This window comes from Rissa tridactyla, chromosome Z (genome assembly GCF_028500815.1).
Source record: "Rissa tridactyla isolate bRisTri1 chromosome Z, bRisTri1.patW.cur.20221130, whole genome shotgun sequence".
Classification (NCBI taxonomy): Eukaryota; Metazoa; Chordata; class Aves; order Charadriiformes; family Laridae; genus Rissa; species Rissa tridactyla.
In genome coordinates this window covers 17,152,691-17,179,645 of record NC_071497.1, presented here as the reverse complement: position 1 = coordinate 17,179,645, position 26,955 = coordinate 17,152,691, and the positions used below count along the sequence as shown (strand labels likewise).

At 41.6% G+C, this 26,955-nt stretch overlaps 2 protein-coding genes across 23 annotated transcripts in view; both read left to right on the top strand.

The window, feature by feature from the left end:
- TDRD7 (tudor domain containing 7) overlaps window positions 1-21,962 on the top strand; it is a 48,163-nt gene extending 26,201 nt beyond the window's left edge. For 19 of the 22 annotated variants that reach the window (XM_054185973.1, XM_054185972.1, XM_054185959.1 and 16 more), the window contains 11 exons: window positions 2,940-3,520; window positions 7,520-7,706; window positions 9,281-9,392; window positions 10,290-10,492; window positions 10,639-10,773; window positions 12,885-12,968; window positions 13,128-13,262; window positions 13,594-13,704; window positions 15,190-15,680; window positions 15,979-16,139; window positions 18,373-18,857. In XM_054185973.1, the coding sequence (XP_054041948.1) occupies window positions 2,940-3,520; window positions 7,520-7,706; window positions 9,281-9,392; window positions 10,290-10,492; window positions 10,639-10,773; window positions 12,885-12,968; window positions 13,128-13,262; window positions 13,594-13,704; window positions 15,190-15,680; window positions 15,979-16,139; window positions 18,373-18,593 (2,421 nt within the window). In that variant the 3' untranslated portion in view covers window positions 18,594-18,857. Of the gene's footprint in view, window positions 1-2,939; window positions 3,521-7,519; window positions 7,707-9,280; window positions 9,393-10,289; window positions 10,493-10,638; window positions 10,774-12,884; window positions 12,969-13,127; window positions 13,263-13,593; window positions 13,705-15,189; window positions 15,681-15,978; window positions 16,140-16,950; window positions 17,338-18,372; window positions 18,858-20,058 lie in introns of those variants that run through there. The other 3 variants (XR_008463848.1, XM_054185964.1, XM_054185954.1) reach the window with 3 other exon arrangements.
- A 2,644-nt stretch (window positions 21,963-24,606) lies between these two features.
- TMOD1 (tropomodulin 1) overlaps window positions 24,607-26,955 on the top strand; it is a 29,908-nt gene continuing 27,559 nt past the window's right edge. The window contains exon 1 of the mRNA XM_054185884.1: window positions 24,607-24,759. The gene's annotated coding sequence lies outside the window, so the exon portion shown is untranslated. The remainder of the gene's footprint in view (window positions 24,760-26,955) is intronic.

Below are 26,955 nucleotides of genomic sequence, written 5' to 3'. Positions count from 1 at the left end.
CTTGCAAAGCAGGCCTGCCAACCGTGCTAATGGGAAGTACGTTGCAGGCAGATCTATAAACTCAACGGGAAACCAAGTTGAGATATTTGTGCTAAAGAAAGGATGGCTGTTTTGAGGCACTGCTCACGAGTGAAGCTGTTCACTTTTAATTAAAAGTTGCTGTAGTGTTCTGCATCCTTGATGGCCGCAGCACTGTCTGGACGAGTTTGTTGCATCTTGAACATTAAGTTCTATGCAAGAAATAGTAGCCTGATGGTGTCCACATGAGCTTATTTATATTGAAGTAAGGTGAAACATTTACTGAAATAGCTTTTTTTCTGTTTCTAAATGGTTTGCTCAGTCAGCATCTACAGTCTCTTCAAAACAGAGCTTCAATGTCTAGAAAACCTCAGAGCTATTATTGGAATTAAGAGGCTTAAATGTCTCTGAGGATCTTCTCTCTTTAGCCTGCTGCCAGTCTTTAGTGTGTAAGGTTTAATAGTCCATCAGCTAAAATCTCTGTTGCAGCACTAGTTAAAGAGAGCTAGCTAAGAGAAAGGGTGCATAAAGATAGCCTCTGCATACAGCTTCTTTCAGGATGAACTGCCATATGTTCTGATACAGTCTTCTCAAACAGATTGTTGTCCTGATAATGCCAAGTATTTTCTGGAGCTAAAAGTTTCAACAAATTCCTCGATCTTGTGCATGGACAGTTCGGACATCCTTATCAATTCCTCTGTATCTATGGTGTGATTAACCTGCCACGGTGGTGTGCCCTGCTTTTTTCTCTCAGCCACTTGATATACTTTGGTCTCTTGACTGTATATCAAAGCCCTTGCAAGGCTTTGATAAGTTTTCATTTGTTCATTTTTTTTAACCAAGCTCCTTTCTTTGCCTGTGGTTCAAGAGGCACAGTAAAATTCCTGATACCAGAGGGTACAAATGTAGGTTCTTCGTGTCATTAATAAGACATCTTTGGTCCTTCTAGGTTACGTGGCCAGATATGTTTCATCCTCTCTTGTATCAAGTTGACTAGTAGAGAAGCTTAAGAACTTGGTGAATGTATCACTGGTGCATTTAAGTCCTTTTTATGATTTGTTTATGTTTTATCCTATAGTAGATACGTATTCTTTACTAAATGGATGTCTATAGGACACTACCTCTCCCTTCACCCCAGTTAAGAGAGAATGTTTCCTTGGTTTAGTGAGCCTACTTGGAAAGACTCAAGTCTTAAACCTTGTGGACCGGTTCACATGAATTCAGGGTGTTAGATAGGTTTGTTTGCCTTCTCATGTCTTATTTTTTTCAGAAAATAATTACTACTTTGGGTTTCACTGGTAAAGAAGGATTCAGACATGCCACCATGAATGCATGAGAACTCTTTAACGTGGTTAATGTTTTGGGGTTTTTTTATATCTATGAAAGCTATTTCCTTTGTGTCAGTTTTAAATAGCACACATGCTAGTGTTCATGAAAGTTGACCAAGGCTTATTCTCAAGAACAATTTGATGGCTTGCTTTTGCACCAGTCTAGACAATGTAATGCACAGCAAGTGTATGGAAATGCATTTGTGTAGTAACCCTTAGGTGGTTTTGTTGACTCTCTCAGCTCAGATCATCATGTGGCAATTTGGGCTGAGTGTGAAGAAGCGCACATAGGAGAAAACACATGGTTCTTGACAGAGTAATGGCCATTTTTTTAATTTTTTTCAATGTATTGTAGCTAAACATTCTTACCTTGTTAATGTTATCTTGATAATGAGTGACATGTATTATTCTTGTTATTTAAGATAATACTTAAAGTCTTCTTTGATATGCTTCTGTTGTATGTTGCTAAGACAGAACAGCATAGAATGACTTTAGCAAGGTCATTCTACCTGCTTTAGAATGACTTTATAAAGTTCTGATGGGTATGGACACCAGTATTGTAAAGGTAAATGCTACCCCTGAGTAGCAGCAAGTGATTCAACTACTCAATGTTCTGTTCATTGATCTGCCTCTGAAAAGGACTTTGGTGTGATGTGGACCCAGGAAACTGATGAAAGTCTTTTTCCTCTGAGGAAGGAACATCAAGGTGGAGCTATGTAAACCTTAGTAACTTACTTTATTGCAGGAGTTGTTCTTGCTTTGGGACCAATGTGAAAACTGAGAGCTTTTGTTACCTCAATTCTACATAGATATTCCTGCTGAACTACAGTTAATTTGATCTAGGTTGAAACTGCACAGGGTTAGGAAGTGGAATTTTATTGTGAGCTTGTTTCTGCAGTTCTCAAATGATGCTTTCAAGGTTGTAACTTCAGACCATGTGAGATGCTTATTATTGAACTTTGCAAAGGGTAGAGATATACGGACTTGCAAAATGTCTGTGTCTGGAGGGAGGCTGTGGGCATAGTTTACAATGGCCTAATGAAATTTGTTATGAAATTTATTATGATCCAGACATTTCTTCCTTAATTTCAGAACTTTTTAAAAGAAAAAATAATTCCCTGAGCATGACAGCAGATAGCCTTTACAACACTGCCTGACAGTTGTCCTTTCGTTTCTGAAGTGGACAATCAAATCCTCTTTCCCTCAATAAACTCAGACAGAAACTTTTGTTGATGATATGCTTAACTGCATAGAAGATCAAGGGGATTAATGTGCAAAAGACCTAAGTTTGTGGAGCATATCGTTATCTTCTACTCCCTCTAGAAGAAAAGAGAGACTATACTACTTTTGAAGCACGTCCGACTTGCATTGCGTATTTGCCCTGTACTATGTAGTCATGTGTGTTCAAAATGGAGGACGAAGCATTACAAGAAATAATATCCTGTAGTAACTGCCTCAAGCTCAGCTCCCTGTGCATGTCCACTTCAAAGTCTGTACAAAATGCATGTTATAAAAATGTAATTGGCAAAATGATTTAGACTTAGAGATGCAAGCGATGCAACTGATTATTGACTCTACTTTTTGTTTTCCAAGGTGGAGAAAGTACACAGGGGTGATCAGATGGATGGGCTTCTTTATCCTGCTAAGAAAATACCACCCGTAGCAAAAGGTGATACAGAGCAAGAAAAGGCATCTCAGAATGTCACTTCTTCAAAAGTAGACCCTTTGTTAAAACCAAATGTGGAGACCACGCCTGCATCACTTAGTAGTGACGTCAAACAGAAAGTTGTTAACATATTGCTGAAGTATTCCAGTGGTCTTTGGGCTAATGCGCTTCCCAAATTGTACCAAGACACCTACCAAGTGAAATTTCCAGAAGACATTCTAAATAATCTAGAGTTGCTCTCAGATGTATGTATAGTGGACTATGTATCTGAAGTCCCCAGAAAGGCCATCCTATATGCTAAACCCCAAAGATGCATTGATGAAAATCTGAATGTCACTGAGAAAGTCCAGAGGCACGACGGTGTGAAGGCCACAGCTGAACAACAGTATGAAGAATCCAAGGACCAGTATCCAGAGAACATAACTGTTCCTCCTCTAATCATTCCATCGGAAGGATCTGTGTCCGTCATGGTGTTGGAACTGAAAAACACTAATGAGGTCCTAATTAGGCAAGTTTATACTTCAGAATCTATCTGTTTTGCTTTATTTATAAATCTATATACTCATATGGTGCAGGTCTGCCGTAAGAGAACAGATGAACAGGAGGTTGCAGGACTTTGTTATTTACTTATTTTGACAGTGAAACTTAAGAATTCTTTTGTCTCTGTGCTTAAGTGGAAATGTTCTGAAACTTTTTCTATGCTGAGCTCATCAGTTCTATCATTAGCTTGTCTGAGAATCAAAGCAGATTTGACTTGCCGTTGGAAGACTTTTTAAAATAACCCTACTGTAACACGTAGTAGCATTCACATATTACTGCAATACTTATTTTAATTTTTTTTTTTACTTCTATAACTGACTTACTACTAACTAGGTATGACTTGAATGTATTTAGATTACACTGCAGTTCTCACTTTTGGCAATGGATGAGATTCCATCCAGCAATAAACTACTGGTGCTTCTTGGTTTGGTTGCTAATCAGCCCAGCCTTAGAGAACAGTGTAAGAAGTGCATTGAAGTGGCTGTCTTGCATATATATTACTGTACTGTTTCAGAAAATACCATGATAAGCTTTCTATACTTGATTGTTGGGATAAAACACACAAATCCTAGCAGTTCTTTAAAACAAACCAACAAACAAAAAAACCCAAACACTTTTTATAGAGGATATTTCATTTTGAAAATTATTTCAAATCGAGCCAAATCTTAAGAAGTTTTGTATGACACTTCAAAGGATTAATTGAGGAACTGTGTGGTAATCTACTGTATTGATAGCTCTGTTTTTTCCTACTAGTTTCTGCAGTTTCTCTTTTCATTAGATAGTTCCAGTCATTGTCAGAAGTCCTTGTTAGGATCAAAATAACTATGTGTGCAGTTTACTTACAGATTTTTTCACTGTGAAACTAATACCCTGTTCCTTATTGCTGGTTTGCAATATTCAAGACTCTAGCCTTCAGGCTGAAATTTAGCCATCCTTTTTCTCTCTAGCTGTCAGTAATGTACTCAACCTTGAACTTTCTGTGTGTGTCACTCCACCCTTTTAGTTCTGTGAAGTCATGGAATCTTAATGGCTGGTGATGTGTAGTGAAAATCCCCATACTTAGGGGTTATCAGAGAAATTCTCATTTGAGAATGTTGCCACCTTTGTTTTAGCTGCTAGCACCATTCCTATATTGTGCTTTTTCTCAGATAAGCTTTTTTTGCACATCACTTATACATTTATTTAGTATACTGGTCTTACAACAAAGCATAATTTAAGGCAAAATTCTTCATCCTTCATTAATGTTGAATGAGTCAATCATTTTAGTGAATAAGACCCAGCTGGAATTTGTGAGTGAGCCAAAGCTTAAAACAAGAAATCCCAGGAGGAAGAACTACATCAAAGAAAAGAGAGGCTTTATGTTTTCGGTTGTTCCTGTGAGAGCTCTGTTTGAATTTAGTCTAAGACGTGGAAGATGATGAGGATGAATCGTTCCAAGAAATAAAGCCAATTTAAGACATATAATCATCTGTACGTAGAGATGCTGAAACAGACATGATGCATATTGCATGTTTTGTATTGGGAAGAGCAGGAACAAATTACCTGTCTCTTAATTCCAGTTTGCTATGCAGGTGGGACTTAAATCTGCAAAGCTTTTACCTTCTCACTGCACACCTTTTAATTCTGGCAGCATTGACAACTTGCTGTATATGTGGAGTAACAAGCTTTCTAATCTGTTATTTTAAGGATGTTTCCACTGATTATTTGGGGGAATGCTTCAAATCCCATGAATTAAACTACCATATGACACTGATGAGCTGAGGGTGATTATGTTAAAATTTCTCTAAAGCAGCAATTTCCAAATTTTGGACCATGCTTCTTGGTCTTATTGAAGTCTTTTTAAAATTTCTGAATTTGTCAGTATATGGTGGTGATTAGTGGTTTCTTGGCCCTAGATACAGAAATGATTACTTAGAGTTATCTATGTACTTCATGGGCAAGGTCATTTCTCTTCAAGATGAAACTAGCCCTGAAGGGAATAGTTTTTTGCCATGATAAGAAAACGTTTGTGTAGACTTATAGGGAGGAAACAATGCATGGACTCACCTTTCCTATGCACGTACTAGCAGTTTTTACCTGATCTACACAAGAACTGTGTAACAGCTCTTGGTTGATGTTGATTTTTGCAGGCTCAATAAAATCAAGATTCCTCTTTCTGTCTTGGGGATGGAGCAATATCTGTTTACTTTCTTGGTATGTGGCTAAGTGTTGTTTGGCTGAAACCTTTCAACTGCAGTACTAATTAAGACAAAGCTGGAAGGTTTGTTGCTATTTCAATTTTGAGACAATTCTGTAAGAATTCTGATGTAGTCAGAATGAAAATGAAGTGGTAGAAACACTCCTAGATATTTGCTATACATCTACAACAGTGTGGTTGGAGGTGGAGATGATATGCTAGGTGCTACATTTGAATTCTCACAAGAAATAATTAGCTATCTTGTTTTATTCTCAACTACCTTGAGTTTCTGTGCTTCAGCTCAGATACTTTTTTCCCTCTTCTTTTATCTTTTTTGACAAAATTTTATAGCTTGTTTCTCTATGGAAGCATAACCCTCTGTGTGTTTCACAATGAAGCAGCAAGCTTTAGTTGACATGGGAATTGATTGCAGTTGAGACTAAGAATGGGGCTGAGTGCATCCTTGCTGTGTCCGGCCACCTGCACATATAGATTACTCTCTAACTCACTTTTTTGAGGTTGCTTTTTCTAAAGTATCTGAAAAGTAATTTTTCAGTTGGCTTTGAGCAGCCAAAAGCTTTTTCAGTATGATGCTCACCTATGACCAGAAAATAGTGAGCGAGGCAGAAAATTCTGAAAGGTCATTCTACTTTTTGTGAAGATACTCCTACTGTCTGTTAAGTATCTTTATGAAACAAATGTTAAGAAATTAACTTTTAAGTAGCATGTGTGTGACTGCCGCCGCACGCCATGTCCGTTATGAAGTAGATGAGTGCTTACACAGAAACAAAAGGGACATCATTCTGAAAAGCAATGTATAGTTGGATAGTGAGGTAGCAGGCTGTCTTAAGGAAAATGAGGATTCCCTGGAATGTTATCAGATTTAACTTAATCTTTATAACAAAGTTAGCATAGTATGTCATAGTACAGTATCTACACTAATCCTGGGCACATAGCAGACCTTCAGAATAAGCCTAGGTTTTCATAGGGTGGTAATCTAAACTGTGTGGTAGAAATAAACAGTATTAATTATAGTATGAACAGTTAAAGTTCATAAACAGTATATAAACATATATAAAACATAAACAGTTAATAAAACAGTAGTGACTAATACAAATTTGGGAATAAATTTTCCTTTTGTCTGCTGTAATCTGACTTGTTTCTGAAGCATTCAGAACTTCCCATTTGGAGTTTTCATTAAGTTTATATACTTTATTAAAGAATATCTATGCAACACAAACTGCTTCCATATGAACCATCAGGTCAACAGCCTAATATCAGGATTGGTCTGAAGGCCAAGACTAAACAGCACATGTTTTGACAGCTGATTTGTAAAGTTATTTTAGATGCCTTGGTTTTGATCAACCTTAGCGAAAACCTGATTAAACTGGTGTTTGTTATTGACAGAGTAACTTCAGAGATGACATATTAGTTCTCTTTTTATACTTGGTCCCAGATACTATTCTGTTGTGGTCGAGTTGCCTTACATGATTGTAATAATCAAGTAAGAGCTCTTACTAAAAATCTAGTTGAGCATGTTAGATTATACGCTGCTGGACTACCTTTAGCTGTCAACAAACGTACTAAATTTTATGTCTGTTACTTTTCTATAGCCCTTTTAGTGGGAAAAGAGTTTGAATACTGATATGCTTAGGAAGAGTATATATCCATAATTTACTTATATTCATATATGCCTGTAAATGATCTTAGTTTTTATTCAGCTTTTTGACGTTGCATCCTAACTTTTGTGGTGTTTTTTGTTTTGTTTTGGTTTTTTGTAAAATACTGTAGATATGTGGGCAAAGATTATTCTTCTGCCCAGGAACAAATGGAAGATGACATGAAAGCATACTACAGTCAGAACAGTACAGTGTCACTAGCTCAATCTCTAAGCGTTGGGCAACTTGTTGCAGTACACGCTGAAGAAGACGCCTGGTTGCGTGCTCGGATAATTTCTCTAGAAGACAACAGAATAAAGGCAAGCAATTACTTCTTTGGAGTACACTGGAGAAAGACTTGAAACAATCTTGGGTTTTAGACAGGCAGTTAATTCCTAAATATGCTGCACTGGCATTCTCTTCTTTCTTCCCCTGAAGTACTTCTATTTTCAGTTATATGAGAAATTAAGGCTATTTTGAAGTTATGTGATTGCCAAATTTAAATGGTCTTTCAGGGTTTTTTTCCATAAATAGTTTGAGTTTTGGGATTTTGTTTTGTGGTTTGCATAGGACTGGGCCCTATAGCACTTTTGTACTGAAAATGTACCTTTGATTGTCCTTAGGGGGAATGGGTGTAGTAGCACTAGTTGGAGAGGGACAGAGGAAAGGAAAGAGAAGAATAAAATTCACTTGCTGATAGATCTTGTTTGAAATCTTGTACTGAACTATGCACTAAATAGCAAGACAATGAGACGGATATACTTGTGTTCCCTTCCGGGCAGATCTAATATCCTGGGAGTTAGATGTAGCGTGCATTTTAGTTAAACCCCTTCCAGATTATTTAACTCCTCGGTTAAACTTTTCCTGGGCCAAGCAGACTCTTCTTGCCATCTGCAATGAAACTAGAACATACTATAAAACTGTAAAAAAAGTTTCAAACTTCTCAATTATTTCGTGCCACTCAAACATTAGTGATAGCTTTTTATTTTTTGTTTCTTCCCTCAGTTAGATCACTTTTTACCCAGGTGTGCTTAACATACTTCTAAAGTTGATCCATTTCATAAATATTTAAATAGCACGTGTATTAGAATTGAGTTTTACCCTTCAGGTGGAACTTGGAGGGGGCAGTCAGAACTCAGTTTTGTGAAAGATTGTTGGATTTAGAGAAGTGGCAAGGACATTGGTAGCAAGCTTGCCTCTAATTTCTCTCCAGCTAGAGCTATCAGACAAAAGAAGGCTACTGCTTTATTGCAGTATTTGCTGATTATCCTCTGAAACAGTGTTCAGACTCGCCTTTCAGTGTTTGGTATGCAGACATTTTGCATGATAGAGTTTAGAAAAAAGTTGTAAAAAGTCCTGTCAAAGCCTTCTTACTCTCACTTTAGTTCAAGTTATTTGCTGTCAAACAGCAGTTTCCCTACTGATTTCCTGCATTGACTGTGGTATATGTATAAGCATAAATCAGAATGATTCTCTTAATGCTATAAAAACAAAAGGCAAAACATAGAATGGCACTTGAGTGGTATTTGAATTTTCAACTCTTTCAAAACTTTGCAAATAAAAATTTTTTTATTACCTTTCTTCATGTGATTTGAGGTAATATGTGCTAAGTCCTTCCAGCACTGTTCCTATTCAGAGTTGAGATTCTGTGGAACAGTTGGAGAGGATGTTTTTACGGAGATCTTGAGAAGGCGGCTTTCCCTGAAAACTCTGAATGTTCAAGCAGTGAAATAAAAATGAGATGATTGGTGTTATGTAGTACTAAATTAGTGAAAAGTGATTTGTTTGTGACTGCACAGAGAGTGTTGGAACAGAATACATTTTTCCTAGACACAAGAAAACATTTATAATTATATTCATGATCGTATGCTTTTATTCCCTTTTCCATTATTAGGTATGCTATGTTGATCATGGCTTCAGTGAGTTTGTTGAAAATAACAGTGTGTACAAACTACAGAAACAGTTCTATTCACTTCCATTTCAAGCTGCAAAATGTAAACTGGCAGGTAAGTGAACCTGCAAAATGTAAACTGGCAGTGTTGACTATACAGCTTGCTGTTGCATGATTTATGGATTGAAGTGTCTCAGTCTGGGAGTTTTGATCCTTGTTTGTAATAACTCTATGTATGTTAGATTTTGTCCAAGACAGCTGGTCTAAGCAGGTAGGCAGCGAAAGGAGGAAAAGGAAGGAAGGAAGGATGTGAAGGAGAGTTTTGTAAAGAAACCTTGATATTAGAGGACCTTGATAGCAAGTATATCTGTAATGGACCTTAGTTGTTTCTGCACTTAGCTTGGATATCTTTGTCCCTTTAATATATGCAAGCCTAAAGAAATATAAGGAAACATTTGCTGTTGTGTGAAGCAATGTACTAGCACAGCTTCTTTTTCCACAAATGTGGCACATCTGTTCTGGCTAGGTTGGGCAATATTTCTAAATGTGATCCTATTTAGTTATTTCATGTGGTCCTTCCCCTTTCAGTACTTGCATACTTGCAGACTTCTTAGACTCTGATGCAAATTATTTACCTTCCTAAAACTGGTAGGCATTTCTAACTTTTAAAAAATATTTTATTCTAAATAAATAAAGTGGCCATGAATGAGCTTTTTTTCTTGTTTCGTTGGTTTTTTTAATACTTGGATGCATTCCTTTTTTCTCTGCCCATTTCCCTTGACTCTTTCTGAAGAGGATTTTTTTCTTTTCTTTTCTTTCCGCGCCACCCCCAGCCCCAAAGACAGTTTTCTGTGTTAAAAAGGTGGAAATTAAGCAGAATATAAGTAGGGGTGCAGTACAGCTTTCCTGCTACATCCTGATTCTTGGAAAGATTCCTGTTGCAAACACAGACCTGGTTGTTATTTTTCCCTTTGAATACAGTGATACCTAAAAAGTATGGTGTGTCTTACAGGACTGGAAGCCTTCTGTGATGATCCTGTCCTAGTAAAGACTGTGGAATTGCAGACGTGCTTTAAGATATTTGCTGTGGAAATACTGGAAAAGAGTGATATTCCTCTTCTTGTTCTCTATGACACTTCCGGAGAAGACGATATCAACATCAATGCTACTTGTCTGAAGGCATTGTATGACAAGTCCCTTGAACTGCACCTACAGGTACCGTTTTCCTGTTTTCTTCTTAATCCATTGAAAATCATTGACTGCTAAGGTCTTGGGTGGACAAAAAAAAGTACTCAGAAATTTGCTAAGTTGGTGTGTATGGTTCCCCCCCTCCTTTTCTTGTGAAAATCTTACCGTTGCAGGTAGATGCACTCTATACAAATGTCAAAGTAACCAGTGTTTTCTCTGATGGAAGCCTGTATTGCCAAGTGCCATCTAAAGGCTTGTCTAGACTTTCTGAAATCTTGCAGAAATTAGAAGACTACTTCCATTACAAGGTATGTTCTATGGTGAGAGAAATGGTGAAGTCACGTAGCCTTTCTTCAGACTGTACCAATCATTTTCCTTGCATATAAGTTCGCATTTCTGAGGTAGCCACAGACTATTCAAAAAGGCTATAAATTCTCTTCCTAGTTTTTTGGGGTGCATCCTTCAGCGTGAAAAGTGTCTTTTTACGCTTTTCTGTTCATAAGCTGTCTCTAAGGTTTCAGTAGCTGCTTACAACTTTCCGTGAATACTTATAACTTCCCTTGAACAGTAACGATATGTCTCATAACGGGAAGCTTACAGTGGAAACTGCATCAGATTGGTATAAAGCCTGTGGAGATACTGCCATTTTTTTTTTCTGGAAGTTTTACTTACGTGATGAAATTGAGGTGCATAAGCAGCCTGGCCCACAGCATACTGTGCAAAGTGACAATAAAAGCAGTGTAATCAAGGTCTGTTCTTTTTAAGCTGGCTTCCTTGGACATTGGATGGCTTTGATCTGATGTCTTGTCCTTGTACCCTTAGCTTTTGAATGTTGTGGCAGATTTCAACTACAACTGACGTATAAGAGGCGTTTTCAAAAGTCTGAAGTTGCTTTGAAATAGGCATGTGACAGAAGTCCGACATTCCACCAGCCATTTACAGACCCATGCAACAACCCTTAATAGACTCAAGAGAATTTATACAAAAGAGAAGAAATCTTAAGAGAATCTAATTTGTTCAACATTCAAGTGAGCCTTAGAGATTTAAACCATGAAGTGCAGATCCTTAAAGGTCCTGTTAGAACTGCTGCTTGTGAAAACTACTCCATCAAAGTAGGGCCACGAAGATGATGAGAGGGCTGGAGCACCTCTCCTGTGAAGACAGGCTGAGAGAGCTGGGGTTGTTCAGCCTGGAGACGAGAAGGCTCTGGGGAGACATTATAGCAGCCTTCTAGTACCTGAAGGGGGCCTACAGGAAAGCTGGGGAGGGGCTGTTTGCAAGGGCCTGTAGTGATAGGACAAGGAGCAATGGTTTTAAACTAGAGCTGGGTAGGTTTAGATTAGCCATTAGGAAGAAGTTCTTTACAATGAGGGTGGTGAGACACTGGCACAGGTTGCCCAGAGAGGTGGCGGAGGCCCCACCCCTGGAGACATTCAAGGCCAGGCTTGATGAGGCTCTGAGCAACCTGATCTAGTTGAAGATGTCCCTGCTGACTGCAGGGGGGTTGGACTAGATGACCTTTAAAGGTCCCTTCCAACCCAGCACATTCTATGATTCTATGAAAGTGGTTTTAGGTGTAGAAGTTGAGCTTTAGGGTTGTTATGGAACACACACCATCTGGAAATACTTTACCTCTCAGTTATCAAGATTCAGTTTCAAGCAAACTAAACACTGAAGGAAAGCATATAGAACCCTGAAAGCTTTAGCGACACAAAGGCAGCCAGACAGGTGTTTCAGAAGTTCAGATTTTCTGGACAGAGTGTATGTTAGGTTCTCAGGGAGACTTTGACATTCATCATCTCTTAATCTGTGTATGGAGGTAAAAGAAGCAATCTTGACTTTGCAGCTTATCTTGAGGGTTTTTATTTTGCTTGAGAATTTAAACAAACTAAGGTGTCGATGGGTCTTCAAATGGAGTTTCTTCATGCTTTTTATAGTGCAGCCATTGTCTTGTTATGTTATTTAGGATCATGATGGTGAATGTTACCCCCATAAGACTTGCATTGGGTCAGGAGTAAATTTGGGTTGTTAAATATCTGAACAAATGATGTGTTCTAGAATATAAAGGTAGGAGCTTTTTCAGTTGTCTGTCACAGCTCTAAACTGCTCTTGCTTTCAGAACATTAAAGGCAATGGTCAGTGATTTCATATTCTGTGTTTCCAAATGTGTTTTTTTTCCCTGGCACTTTATTTTCTCTCAGTTTGTGTGTAAGATATACAGCTTGGAATTAAAGCTTTACTGATTGGGGAAGCTTAAAACAACATGATAAGAAATGCTTCTGAGGCTGGAAAGAGACTTTATATTTGAAACAGAGTTCTTGCTTCTCAGAACTGTTTATTCGATGTAGGGCTTTTGAAATGGTTGAGTGCCAGATATTAATAGCTCCATGCGTTTTAACTTCTGTTTTTATATTTGCAGCAGACATCTGAGTTTAGTGTATCGCTACCTTTCTGTGGCAAAATCTGCTTGTTTCCTTCCAAAGGAAAATGGGCACGTGTAGAGGTAAGCAGTATTCAAAGAACAGCTACAGTTTTCCCACATAGGAATGGCTCTTTTTGTTCAGCTAAATCTGAATCCATAGTTTCTATGAAACTTGTTATAGTGTATGTGTCACTGTTGTGTTTTTAACCTCAAAATGGTGCTTTTGTTTTCTTCTTTCAGATAAGACTTATTCACTCTAGGCGGGCGCTTGATGTGCAGTTCATGGATACTGGAACAGCTGCAACTGTAAAAATATCAGAGCTTAGAGAAATCCCACCACAATTCCTGAGAGAAGTAATTGCAATACCTCCTCAGGTATAAAGACATGTTAAAGCTAACCTGTGCTAGATGTCTTGGCAGTGTTTGTGGTGCTGCTGCTTCAAGGTTTATGTAATGAAATTTTGTTTTGTTTAATAGCATTCAACATTGGAGTGTATGTCATTGTGCATCTTTGCCTGAAATAAACCATAAGGTCCTGTGTATCAACAGGATGTTGTGTATGTGTAATGGTACTGGTTTTACTTGTTCCTTTGTCTCTTTCTGTTTGTCATACATTATTGAGTCTGTCAGCATTAATGAAGTTTCTGTGAATAGGAATTGTGGACTAGTTCCCATGTTACTAAATTATACTTAATTCTGTTCTTAGGCTATAAAATGCTGCCTAGCAGACCTGCCTCCTAACACTGGCATGTGGACTCCAGATGCTGTACTGTGGCTGAGAGACACTGTAACGAATTGTCCTGAATTTAGCATGAAGGTAAATAGTCAAAATGCCTATGTGACTTGAAATCCATAGGCGTGTGGAAAGACCATTAAAAGAACAACTCTAGAAGCTTAACCAGTCACCAAATTGATTTTTGTTATGGAAGTTTAAAAGTTTGTAGCCAGCTCTTGGGCATAAATTCTATACGAAGTCCTCTTCTTTGGACATTTGGCATAAAACTTACTTGCTTAAGCCTGTTAGAAGCTTATCTTTTCCCCTTAAGAATTTTGCGACTTTCACATTAGCCTTTCACATTTTGCTGTTTGTGTCCAAATAAGCAGCTTGAGTTATTTTACCAACTGATAAGAAATAAAGAAATAAACACAGTTGTTAATGTTTCACCACATAAAAAGCTATAACTGTTGAGTTACTCTTAAATTATTGTTATGCCTCTTGTGAGCATGTCTTTTTCTTCTTATGGTCTTGGAAAGCAGCTTTATTTTTTGTTTGCTTTTTCTAATCCAGTGTGATTTAGTATATGCTGTTGTATACTTTGAATTTCTGTTATCTTTGAGATAAAAGTATTTCCACTTGCAATGTGTCCTCTCCAGTTTAATGAATGCCCTTCTAAAGGAAATCTATTACTAGCTACAGGCTAAACAAAGCTAATTTCCTCTTAAAAATCTGATTCCAGATACAGTCACAGCACTTTGAAAAAAGTATTTTGTAGCTTTCCTTTACCTTTTTGCTTGCTTTAACACTGGAGACGGTACAGTTAAAACATAACTCCTCTAGTCTGGGACATATGACTGTTGAATCTGGCTTTTCTGGACATCCTCTTCCAAGATAGTTTGAGTTTGGTACTAATTCTTACTTGATTAAATAATAGGTGATAAAGTGTGCTTTAATTGTGGAAAGTTTTTATTCCTGGTTAGGAAAATCAACAGAAGAATCTGTGAAGAAATGTTATATACTGTGACAAATTGAAATTTCAGTGCTTCACTATCAATAATGCTAGCATATCTGATGTTAAATAGGAAATATTTTTGTGTCAGTGTTTGAAAATTATGCATGATACAAACCTGGAGGTTTTTTTCATTTTTATTTTTTTCCCATCCTTAAGTTACTAGGCTTCATCTCCCAGAATGACAGGAAGAGAATTTTGAAGGATTAAGTGTTAATATTTAATAGCTTTACTTAGTTGTTTAGGTATGTATGGACACTGGCTACTGTTTTGAAAACTAGGATTGTTCACGCAGTACTGAGATTGAACCTGTTGGGCAGAACAAAATTCAGTCTTCCTATTTGCTTTACATTAGTGGAATAGCTGCAAATGCTCTTCTTCCTGCTGTGAGTTGCTTACTATTTAACAACTTCATTAATGTGTTTGAGAGAACCTTAAAAATACTTTTGTGCATATAGAATGCAATGAACTGTTGCCACTTTTCTGTTAAAAGATTTAGTCTTCTATACAAAATCAGATGTGCATTTAACCAGTTTAATTTCCAGTTAATAACTATTTTATTTTTTTTTTCCGAGGTGGTTAAGCAGGATGGTTCAAAGGGAATTACACACATTTACTTGTTTGCTCCAGAGAATTTCCCGGACACGGATCGTAGCGTCAATCGACAGATCAAAAATGCAGACTTGTGGAAGCATCAGAAAGATGTTTTCTTGAGTGTCACACCCAGTGGGACTAGCTCCACAAAAGTGGCAAGTGATGCTGTTTCAGCTCTACAGTTAACTAGTGGAAGGGTAGAGAAGAGTTTGTCTGATTCAGCCAGAGAACCCAGCAGTGCAGCGTCTACCATTGATATGCCCCCACCTCTACCCTTGTCAAAGACTGGTGAGCTCATGGATGTCTATGTCTCAGTTGCCTGCCATCCAGGTCACTTTATTGTCCAGCCTTGGAAAGAGCTACATAATCTGGAAGCCCTAATGGAAGAAATGATCTTGTACTATAGCAGGGCAGAAGACAAACCTGTGAACGTTGAAAAAAACAAGCTGTATGCAGCTAAAATTGAAAATCAGTAAGTAAATACTTAAAAACAAAATCTTTGAAGGCAAGCCTAGCTCTGCTTTGTCTGCATGTTAACAAGGTGGCAGATGTCCAATGATATCTGAGAGATTAAGGGAGTAAATGAGGTTGCAGTCTTTTCGTGCTTCCAGACTGTAGTTGGAAGAGTTGACTTCTATTTAGATAATACCAGATCTGGGAAGCCTGAGACATGTTGGTTAAGATCTTTTGGTCGTGTGTTATTTTTCTGGAGCCATGACCATGTGTGAATGTGAATTCAAATTGTCTATTCTTGTTCTCCCCCTTTTCAGGTGGTACAGGGTCATAATAAAAGGAATTCTTAGAAATGGGTTTTTGTCGGTATATGAGCTGGACTACGGTAAGCATGAGTTTGTCAGCATAGAGAAAGTACGGCCACTCATGGATACATTTAGAAAACTACCTTTCCAAGCTATAACAGCTCAGCTTGCAGGTAGGTAGTAAGCATTGACAATTTTTTTTTTTTTGTTAAAGTCTTATATCAGTGGGGAAAGCAAATGAATAGAAATGAAAAGCCAAAGGTTAGTGATGTAATTGTTTTTTTCTAAAGTAAGCATATACCTGCTTGCAAAAGCATGCTTCATGCATGTTTATGTCATCAAAGTAGCTCTGCTTTTCTTCATGACGTATGTGGTGATGGTCCTGTTTTATTATTTCTTTGTTTATTTGAATGCAGCACTTTTAGTTACCATGTATAAAACTGACGATTGCTTGAACTTCCCCAGCAGCTGCTTTTCATTGTCATAAATACTTACCATTAAAGGTGTGTGATGTATAATACGCAAAGGTCACACGGAAATCAAAACTAAATGGGTTTTGGACCCTTATATATAACCCATTATGAAGTGTGAAAGTTATGATATATCTGTTGCTAAGAACTTATGTTCTGATTCTCTTAATCTACATAAAGTTAGGAACTAGATGCTGAGTTTCTAGAGAAGTTTTTCATATATATCTTGCCCCTATTGTAATTCACTGTTTTCCAGTGCATCCAGTGGAATCCAGAGTTGGCTGAAAAATATTGGTGTTATCAAACAAACAAACTCAAAGGGGGGTGGGGGCTTTTAACACACTTAAGTAAGATTAATTTCCTTGAGAATGTGGGGCATAGAGAGTGTGCATACATCTGATAAAATTAAAAAAACAAAACAAAAAAAACCCAAAAAACCAAAAAAACTTGATCTCTCCTCGGTGTCTTTCCTTTCCCTTTCCAAACTTTTCTTTCATTTCTATATTGCTTTCAGGTGTATGTGTCTCTTTATTGAGTTGCTGCTTTCTGCTGCTGTTCGGTCAGCACTGGTCTAGACTTCAGTTACAGGATATGCTTGTCTGAAGTTGACAAGCCACAGAGTTTTTGCCTTCTGTGGATCTGCTTTCCTGCATAGCCTCAGTGTGACCTTGGGGGTTGCTTTAAACTAGTGATGATGGATGTGTTACCAACAACAGGGGTCCTAGGAGGGCAGTGCTGAAATGAAGCTGATTTCTAGCTGTGTCTGTCTACTGGGGTAGTACAGGATCCAGCTGAGCAAGCCTGCAAGTCATCCAATTTTCCTGCTTCACAGAATCCCAAGTAGCTAGTTGAGTTGGCCTCTGAGCTGCTTCATATTGTCAAAGCAGGCCGACTGAGACTGGTAATTATTGTCTTGCTGTTCTTCCACTTTTTTCTCTCTTGTTTCATGTCTGCTACATCTCAGTCTCTGGTCTATTTCCTTGTAAAATCCCATTTGCTTCCTCACCAGCCTTTCCTAGCATTAATTGCCCTTTCTTAACTGTTGATGAACTGTTGACTTCTCATTCCTTCTGTAAACTGCAAGGAGCTGTGTTCCTGTGTTGTCCTGTCCTATCAGCAGCAGCAAGCTGCTGCTAATAGTAAAAGCAAAGCATTGTCACTTTGCTGTTTTGCTTCTTTTATCCATAAGTTGTTTTTTGGGTGCTTATGCACGGTACTTGAGCCCTGTATGTCTAGATGCTGTACACCAGCAGTGGTCTGGGGAGACTGAATTTCAAGTCTGCAGGAGCCACTTCTTTCTTACAGTCATATTCAAAAACCTGGTAGAGTTCTAGCATCACATCCCTGAGCAGACTTGACTTTGTGAGTTGGCTGCGCTCAAAAAAACAGCAGCAGTTTTGAGGCATTTAGGCAGCATTTCTCTTCGTTTCTGCTCTTTACAGATCTAGTTTGGAACCTCAGGGTTTGGCAGATATTTTAGTGGCTGATGCTGCTTTGAGATGAAGAAAACTTACTCTAAACAAGACGAACAGGACAAATAATTTCAGTAACCTCAGGCAGCAGACAAAATAAATTGTTTTGAAAGGATTTTTAGTTTCCTTTTTGTCATGTTTCCTAATATACCTTGATCATACATGGCAGCTGATACACTTTGAATTACTCGGTGAGTCAGTGAATTTGCCTTTCACTTCTGCAAATTTGCCCCTATCTTTAGACTTCAAGAAAAAATAAATGTCCTAGTCTCTGTAATAATTAAGCTCGTTTGTGTGGGTGATGAGTCAGCTTGTGTTTCTTTTCTAGAGTTAAGCTGCCTTCAGTAGCGCTTGAACATGTGTTTTCTCAAGTATTTAAATTCCCCCCACTGCTTTATAAATTTAATCATTCAGATTGGTCTAGTCTATAAATGACCTTCTATTTTGCTTTACATTTGTCCTAGGAGTGAAAAGCCAGCAGTGGTCAGAAGAGGCATCAATAGTGTTTCGGAATCTTGTAGAGAAGAAACCCTTGGTGGCACAGATAGAGGCAGTTAATGAAAGCACTAACTCTTGGGATCGAAAAATAGTGACTTTCCTCGTGGACACATCTCATCCAGATACTGATATATGGATTCATGATTTTGTGTCTCAGAGTCTTGTGGAATTTTCAAAGGATGATTAATCACCACTTCTGAAATGTAGCAGCTCAGATTCTTTAGCAATAAAATAAGTAACAGGCTTTGAAGAGAAATATTACTACTACATGGCCTTGAAGACATAAAGGGGATAAAATTTAAAAACCTGTGTTATGTGAAAAGGTTTTGTTTAACAAGTTTGGGTTCTGTTGACTTCAGTTGACTTCCTGAAATTTGCACTTTGTTTACCATTGTAATGCTAGAATGTTTGGGTGAAAATATTAAAAAAGTTATTTATCAATAAAACAATGTTGACTTTTGTTCTTGGGATCGTTCCCTAATATTGGGGAGCTTTTTTTCCTCATAACTGTTACTCAGAGCCATTACTGGGTACTTCTCCCATTTCCTTTAACTAACACTTTTATTACTTCGGAAACATGGAAGCAGTCCTCAATATTTCTGAATTTAGAGACATGCATTATTGGTGGGGTTTTCCCCCTTCTTTAACTTCGGAAGAGTTGAATAGTTGAAAGTGCCTCACAATCGGCATTTGCGGGGCATGACTTTCGCAGAAGGGTATGCGCTTCGTGTGCTTACTAGTCTGCTTGTTGTTCTTTAGCAATGACACCGCTTTTCTGAATTCTCCACTCCCCTCCTCACCCCACCCCCCAACCGGTTGCTAAATTGAAGGCATTCCTTTCCGTCTTTTTTGATAGCACGTTTTCAAGTATGCTTCTGAGAAACTTTCAAGGACTGATGCTCCCTGGAGACAGGAGCAAGCAATGTCCACATGCTTAAAGTCCTTTGAATACTGTATTTTTGGCCTACTTTAAAGCCTATTTTATTTTTGGTGTTAGAAATATTTAAAGGAGGTATAGACATGATTATATTTCATAGTCTGCTACCTAGATTTGAGTTTGCTTGCCATAGTCCCTTAAGATTTCTAAACACAGTATTAAAGCTGTGTTTAACACAGTGAATGGCAGCAGAAGGCATTTTTCTGCTGCGCATAGCTATATAATCTTTCTAGTAATACACAAGCTGAGCTGAGAAATCCTGCCAGCATCCTGTCCACACGGGTAAAGGGGACTGGACAGAAAGGGAGCTGGGACTTGAAAGGTACAGTGCAATACATGACATTAGGAAAGAATACACATGCAAATATTCTGAGTAAACAAGCTGTTTAAGCATGTAAGACTTAAATTTGCACCCTTTTAGTCTAATTTTGGTATAGTTCTGGAGGAGGTCTGAGCTAAGCAGCGAGGAGTCTTCTTGATAGTCTGCTGAGTGTCTGCCGGGACTGTACACAGGGTACAGCAGAGCCCTTATGAATAGAGTAGGCAGTGATAAACTAATCAACTGCTAATCTAATGCAAATTGCTAGTTAACATGGTCCTGTCCGTATTTAAGTATGCTGAGGTGAGACTCTTTAAGTGTGCTTGTTGAGAGGGAATTATGTTAATGCCTGAGGTACTAATATTTTTCTGCATTAATCAATTTCTCCTCCCTCAGCTGCCACAGCAGAGGTGGTGAAGAATGCAGGTGAAGGACTTGATGTGATGATGATGAACTGCTGTAGGATAAAGGTCCGTGCAGAAGTTCCCTGTGTGGGACTGCTTCTGAGCCTGAAAATCTGAATGGTGCGGGTCATTAGGATGAGACAAGCACTTTCTTGAGCTCCTGAAGAGAGTGAGAGTTTTCGTATGTGTTTAAGAGCATATACCATCTTTATCCGCAGTCTTGCAAAGTTTGATGGCTTATTAGTTAATAATTGTAATGACATAGGGTGTTTTGCTGGAGCTGTTTGAAGTTTGTCTGGTTGTATGAGAAATGCCCATGCTGTGTTTGCATCCTTTGCGGCTTGGCGATCTGCTGTTGGCCTGTAGTTGATTTGCCCCTGTGAACTGATGGAGCAGGGTTTGGGGCTCCACACTTGTAGTGGTAGGGCAGATGTTCAAGAGACTCAAGGTGCTTTTTGAGCTTGTCTGCTCCTTCTGGAGTATGCCTCACCCTCTCCTTGGTTTTCAGTGGCTGCTCCAGAGTCTAAAAAGCCCAGATCAGAAGCAAGGACAATATTCACATAGTCTCATGCATTTAGGCAGCTCAGTGCTGGAGTTCACATAGGCTGCTTCGTATGTCGGTAAAACAAAGGGCAGTCTAACTGATCAGCAAACCCAAGAGCACCGCGCTCCATGTGGTGAATCATGTTATGTGTGCATTGAGCGTGCACCCACCCCAACCCACAGTTACTGACACGATGCTGTCTGGAGTTCATACGCTGCGTCCAGAGGCTGTGTTGAGACATCTCCCCGTCTCCATACCCACTTATGTAGCTCCGTTACTAGTCCATTACGTTACAGGTACTCTCCTGTTAGTTTACTTACCTATAGTCGTCTTACACCGCCTGTGATTTCAGTCGCAGAGCTATGATTTTATGCCTGCTTTTAATGTTGGGTTTTTTTACCCCACTGACGAGCCTATGAGATTCTCTGGTACATTTGCCAACTGACTTGCTGGTGCTATTTGAGTACAGTTTGTGCTCTGGCTTTGAAAAACATGCAGGAGGTGTTGCCTGTGCACAATGTTGAACACTCTGAGTTTGCTGACGATCCTGATCCATGAAGTAGGTAGCATAACTAGTAGCTGTCCTTAGGGAAGAGGGATGAAACCTGCCTGCTCTGTGTAACTTCTTAATTCACACAGAATGCTGCGTGGTTTTTAACCTCAGTTTTTCAGCCGTCTGTGTTTGGGGTTTGTTGTGAATGGTTTCTCTGCTTTTGTGAATGCATGACACTTCACCAGGCATGTGTGTGTCTGAACCGAGAAGGTGGTGGAGTTGTTTCACGTGATCTTTCCATTCTGAGGGCTACTAGAAAGGCCTCCACAGGAATCCTGCATGCAGTTCTGGGCAGTGTCCTACAGGAAAGATGTGGATTAATTACAGAGGATCCAGACAAAAGCAAGAACAATGAAAGTCTAAAAAACCTGTCTTAAATAGAAGAATTTGTAGTTAGTCTAGGTAGGAGACGGCTAAGGAGGGGAGCACTTTTAAAAGTTCTCATTGATAAAGAATCTGGGCTTATATGTAGGGAAAATAGGACATAAAAGGGCTTGAATTGCAGAAAGTTAAGTTTAGGTTAGGTGTTAGGCAATCTTACTAAAGAGAGGGGAAATGCCTGAAATTCACTGGAACTCCAGTTCCATTATAAATGCCAAAAAACAGGTAGGCAGTATCTGCAGAAGCCCAGCCGATCCTCCCTTGGAATGTGGAGATGCAGTGTGTAATTCTTGGGACTCCACCGAAGATAACTTTCCAGCCAGAGAAAAGGAATGCGGCATTGTTAGACGCGTGTTGTGGATCATTGTGAGTTTTATAAACAGGAAAATGAACATTCATTACCTGGGGAAAACAAATGACACTGTAATAATTAAACAAAGTAGATCTCTTACTTTCCCAAGGCTGTGAACAATAAACAATTCCAAACCACCTCTTTTCTGTTTATTCCACCTCAGCTGTATTTTGTTAAGTTTATGAAGTTTAAGCTTACCTGTTTTCATCACCCATATGTTCACCCTGGGTCATTTTGAGGAACTCTGTTTCTCTAGAGAAACACAAGAATCCTGTTTGCCATCCCAAAATGAGTTCCCGTCTACAAGGTTTCCACTCCTGGACTATTCTTTCTCTGTTCAGGGAGACCTTTGTTGTCTCTGTGTTTTCACCACACTCATCCTTTGTTCTCAGACTTGCTGCGGATCAGGCAAACCTTTGAGTTTGAGAGCCTGCATTCCCATGTGCTGATTGTGCTAGACAAGAAAAGTGGAGAAGAATCATGCAATGAAAAAAAACTTCACTTTAAACCTTCGTAATGGCTGAAAGCTTCCTTTTATGTTCTTTTGTTCATTGCTGATGTTTTCAGAGCAGAAGTCTTGAACAGGAGAATTGTCCTGCTCTGTGAGGTTAGAACTTGGCTCGGGCAAGAGGAGCCTGTGATCTGAGTGGACATGGTTCAGGGGTGCTGAGCCATTACCTTGAGATCTGTTTCGAAGAGGGGCATAGATGTGGTCAGCATCAGCAATACTTGGTGTCTTGTGAACAGTGCTGCAAGGTGCGTTACTCGCAGCAGGTCCATTACTGCAGGGAGTCATGGTGGACAGCTAAAAATGAAGCATCACCAATACTTACACTGAAAAGAAATGTGCTGAGAAGTTGGGTTAGTGCCTCGCGTCATGGAGACAGGCTGAGTGCATTCTGAGGGGACTCTAGCGCTCCCCTTGGATGAACTTCTGGTGCCCACAAAACTAGATCTGACAGCAGCCAGCTGGGATAAAAAAAAATAAGTGCCTCGCGTGTATCAGAGTGCAAAGCCAATGTGGGCTTGTAGGGAAGCTTGGTGGTGCTGGTGGATCCCTTGCTGAGCTGCTCACCGTTTGCACACCCTTGAGAAAGACGGTTGGGGAGCAGGTAGCATAGATACTGGCGTCTAGGTTTGTCTGATCTGGTACCCACCTCCAGGCTTCTTCAGACTGGAGAAATTCAGGCATTTGGGCCAGTCCGTGGTGAATTGGGTGGTTCTAAGTGCCTTTTTCACTCCTGCCAGCAGCTGGGATGATGCCAGTGGCTTGGGCCATGATCCTGCTTACCTCTATGAGGCATGCACTGAGTCCACTGCTTGGCAGGGTCCCCACTTGTATCCTTCGTTTGGCCTAGGCGTGACCAGTGTTTCTAGGGCTAACTGCAGATCTTTCTCCAAATGCCACAGGATGCAGAACCTCAGCACCGGCTAGGTCACCTGTATGACAAGCTGTGGAAAAAAAGCCAGGTACCATCTCATGGAGACGGACAGGGCATTTTCAGATGAAAGGCCTGGGAAGTGTGGGACTGGAGAAGTGTTCCGGTGGACTGCCCTCCTCTGATACCTCTGGGGCCCTCTCCACTCCTGGCTTGTCGCTGATGGTGGAGGCTGGACAGCAGAGATATGGAGGAGCATGGGGCTGATACTTTGTGGGAGATTTGTTAAAAAAGATTATAGGACAAATCCATGGGGCTTTACGGTGACTCAAAGGTGAGATGGGGGAAAGGAGATTTGTCAGCAACGTCATTAACACTGTTGACACCACGAGGCTGGAAGGCAGCTCTCTGGGCTGATGACAGACTTGGAGCTGCTCTAGGAGCTGGCTGTCACTGGACGTACAGGACAAACTGACAGGGAGTTAAATAAGGCATGGAATTAGTAGGTGCATTGGCACTGATGGTGTTTGTGGGGAAGCAGCTTTTATAAAATGCCCACACTTGCAGCCGCAGGGCCCCAGCAGCCACAGTAGCGGGGCCACCACTAGCCAGAGGCCAGGGCGGCCACAACTTGGTCTGGCCGAGCCTTGAGACCCCCTGGGTCATAGAGTCACAGAATAGTTCGGGTTGGAAGGGACCTTAAAGATCATCTAGTTCCAACCCCCTGCCATGGGCAGGGACACCTCCCACTAGACCAGGCTGCTCAAAGCCCCATCCAGCCTGGCCTTGAACACTTCCAGGGATGGGGCATCCACAGCTTCTCTGGGCAACCTGTTCCAGTGCCTCACCACCCTCACAGTAAAGAATTTCTTCCTAGTATCTAATCTAAGTCTACCCTCTTTCAGTTTAAAACCGTCACCCCTTGTCCTATCGCTACACTCCCTCATAAAGAGGGACCCCCCATCCCAGGGCTCTGTCACTCCTGGGGAAGGACTTCTTCCAGCCACAGCCTCGGGGTGCTTCGCGGTGGCCTCTGTCCCCACGGACAGAGGCGTGCGCATCTTGGGGGGCTTCCCAAAAAGGCCCTTTGCCGGGGTGCCCGACTCGGCACTCTGAAGGAAGTTTCCGCGGGAGGAAAGCAGGCTTTAGCGCGCGTAACTCGCTAGGAGCAGGGAAGACCCTTGGGAAGCACATGCCGCCCTCGCTGCTGCGGGGCTGCCGCCCTCCGCCGCGCTGGGGATGGAGGGTGCGAGCTTCCCCTGCGGGCGGAGGGTAAGGACAGACCAAACCGGGGACCCAGGGCGGGTTCCCGGCCGGGCACAGCTGTTCCCGGCCGGGAGGGGCGGCGGGGCCGGCCCCCTCTGAGTGACGGCCGAGGCCGGGGCCGGGGCCGGACCCCCGCCTCCCGCAGCGGCGGAGCCGGGGCGGGCAGGACGCGCCGCCCGGGCTCGCCTCGGCTCGGCTCGGCGCGGATCGCGGCTGCGGTAAGCGGGGCGGCGGGCCCGGGGCGGCCCGGCCCTTATCTGGGCACAATATTTGGCCGGCACCGGGCGGCACCGCCTCGGCAGAAATAGCGGCCGCCCCCGCGCCTGCCTGCGCCCGGCAGCGCGCAGGGTTGCGGGGCTTGGGGGAATGGCGGGGCGCTCTGCCCGCATCCCTGCCCGCATGCATGCACGCTCGCTCGCCATCCCGGCGGGGGGCCGTGCCCGCAGGGTGGCTGTCCCCGGGGGCGCTGGGCTAGCAGCCGGTGGCGCCCACGCGTGTCGGCGGCAGAGCGGGGTGGGCGCTCGGCGGCCCGGCGGGGAGCGGGGGCAGCGGCGGGAGGTGCCGGGGTGGGGGCAGCGTGGGGGGAGCGTGGGGACAGAGGGCCCTGCGCCGCGCTGGGCGGGTTGCGAAGGGCTCCGGTAGCTCTCTGTTACGGCTGTTGGGTTTGTCACCCTGGGGGCGCCGCTGGGAAATGGTTCTCCGGGGGGTGGGTCGATAGAAGGCTGCGCTGGTTTTGTACGGGGAGAGCAGAAATTTGTGCGGGGAAAGACTCCTTGAGTCCTTGTGGTGTGTTTTCCATACGCATACTTTGTCCGGCTTGAATTAGCCACTGCTTCGTCTGAAAGGCACTGCCTATCTCAAAGATAACTTTCCTTCACTCAGCTGGACACAGCTTCTGCCCCACTCGCGTGCCTTCCTGATGTGCTCATCTGTCTGCTTCTGCTTTTGAAGTGGTCGTGGACGGTTTTTTGGGCAGAACGCATTTGCCCACTGCCCCCTTTCTGGCCCGGCTGCTCTACCCCGAGGCAGAGGTCCTCTCTCTAGTTGCTGTACATCTTTCCTTGGGTATTGGGCCCTGAGCCAAAAAGGTGCTCAGCCACGTGGCGGAGGTTATTTTTAAGTGTATATAAAATCCCTTCCTCATGTGTGACCCACCAGCTCACGCAGGAGTGAAGAATGAACTCCTCATTTCTCATCAAAGAGAGGAGATCTGTGCCAAGAGGTGGCACCTTCTCTCAGACTAGAGCTAATAGAGCAAATACCAGAGAAGCTTTTGAGTGTGCAAGCCCTACTTCAGGTTACGGTAGTCAGCCCTTCGGCTTTTGTCTTCTAGGAAGGAGGAGCTGGGCCACAACACTAAAGCCGAGCACTGTCTGGTGGGCACTGTGGTGCCCAGAGCCGCCCCCAAGTGCCATTTGCATTTGCGTAGAAGAGTTTGCACTGTCGTCTGTTGGCAGCCTCAGTACCTGTTGCCCTAGTGTACATGCATTCGGGTGTTCGAACAAGCACTCTGCATCGTTTGCTCACTGCTGCTCCTTTCAAGGTCTCTGTTCTCCTCCGGTCAAGGCTCTTTTTTTCCCCTTCAGCATTGCTTTGTTTTCCAGCATGACTCATCTTGTTCTTTTCCCCACACGTTTCTCAGCTGTGATGGTCTGCTGGCTTTTCTCCAGATAATATGTTTTTGCATAATATTGGGAATTATGTTGCTTCCTCCCCTCCTCCTTGGTGTATTTGGGAAAGTCAAACAGATGTGGAGACAGCCTGGTCTATCTCATTACTGAGTTCCTTTGCCCATGTTTTACTTTCATTCACCCAAAGAACAGTTCTACTTACCTTTTCAAGTGATCCTGAATGATCCTTTTCTAAGAAGCATCTGTCCCCTGTTGCTAGATGTGTAACTCCATCCCCCAGAGCAATGTGACACTGAATGTCATGTTTGCAGATGAATTGTTTTACTTCTCTGTTTGCTGCTTCGCTGTTTTGCAGGCATGTGGAGTTTTTGTGAAAGCCCAGCGCAGCTCAAGGGATGGAGGCTGCGATCTGCTTTCTGATTTTTTCCTCTGTAGTTGACAACCACTTGCAAATCGTGAACTAGGAGGACTCTGCCTTCACTTCTCTATTCAAGGCAGGGGCTTGTAGTCAAAACGTGTTTACTTTGTAAAGTTGCCAGACTCTTGGAAGAAACAGGAGGTGATAAAAATTGTGTTCCATGGCTCTGTATTGCTAAATGGGCACATGTTTTTGGTCACAGGATGTCAGCACTGACGGTGGCTCAGTGGTTCTTTAGTCCATCCCCGGCTCACAGCAGATCTCTCCTCAGCCAGGGAGGCTGTGGCGTCATTCTAGAAACCCCCAACGATGGAGACCCCACCTCCCTGGTGCCCTGTCCCAGGGCGGCATCACCCTCCCGGGAG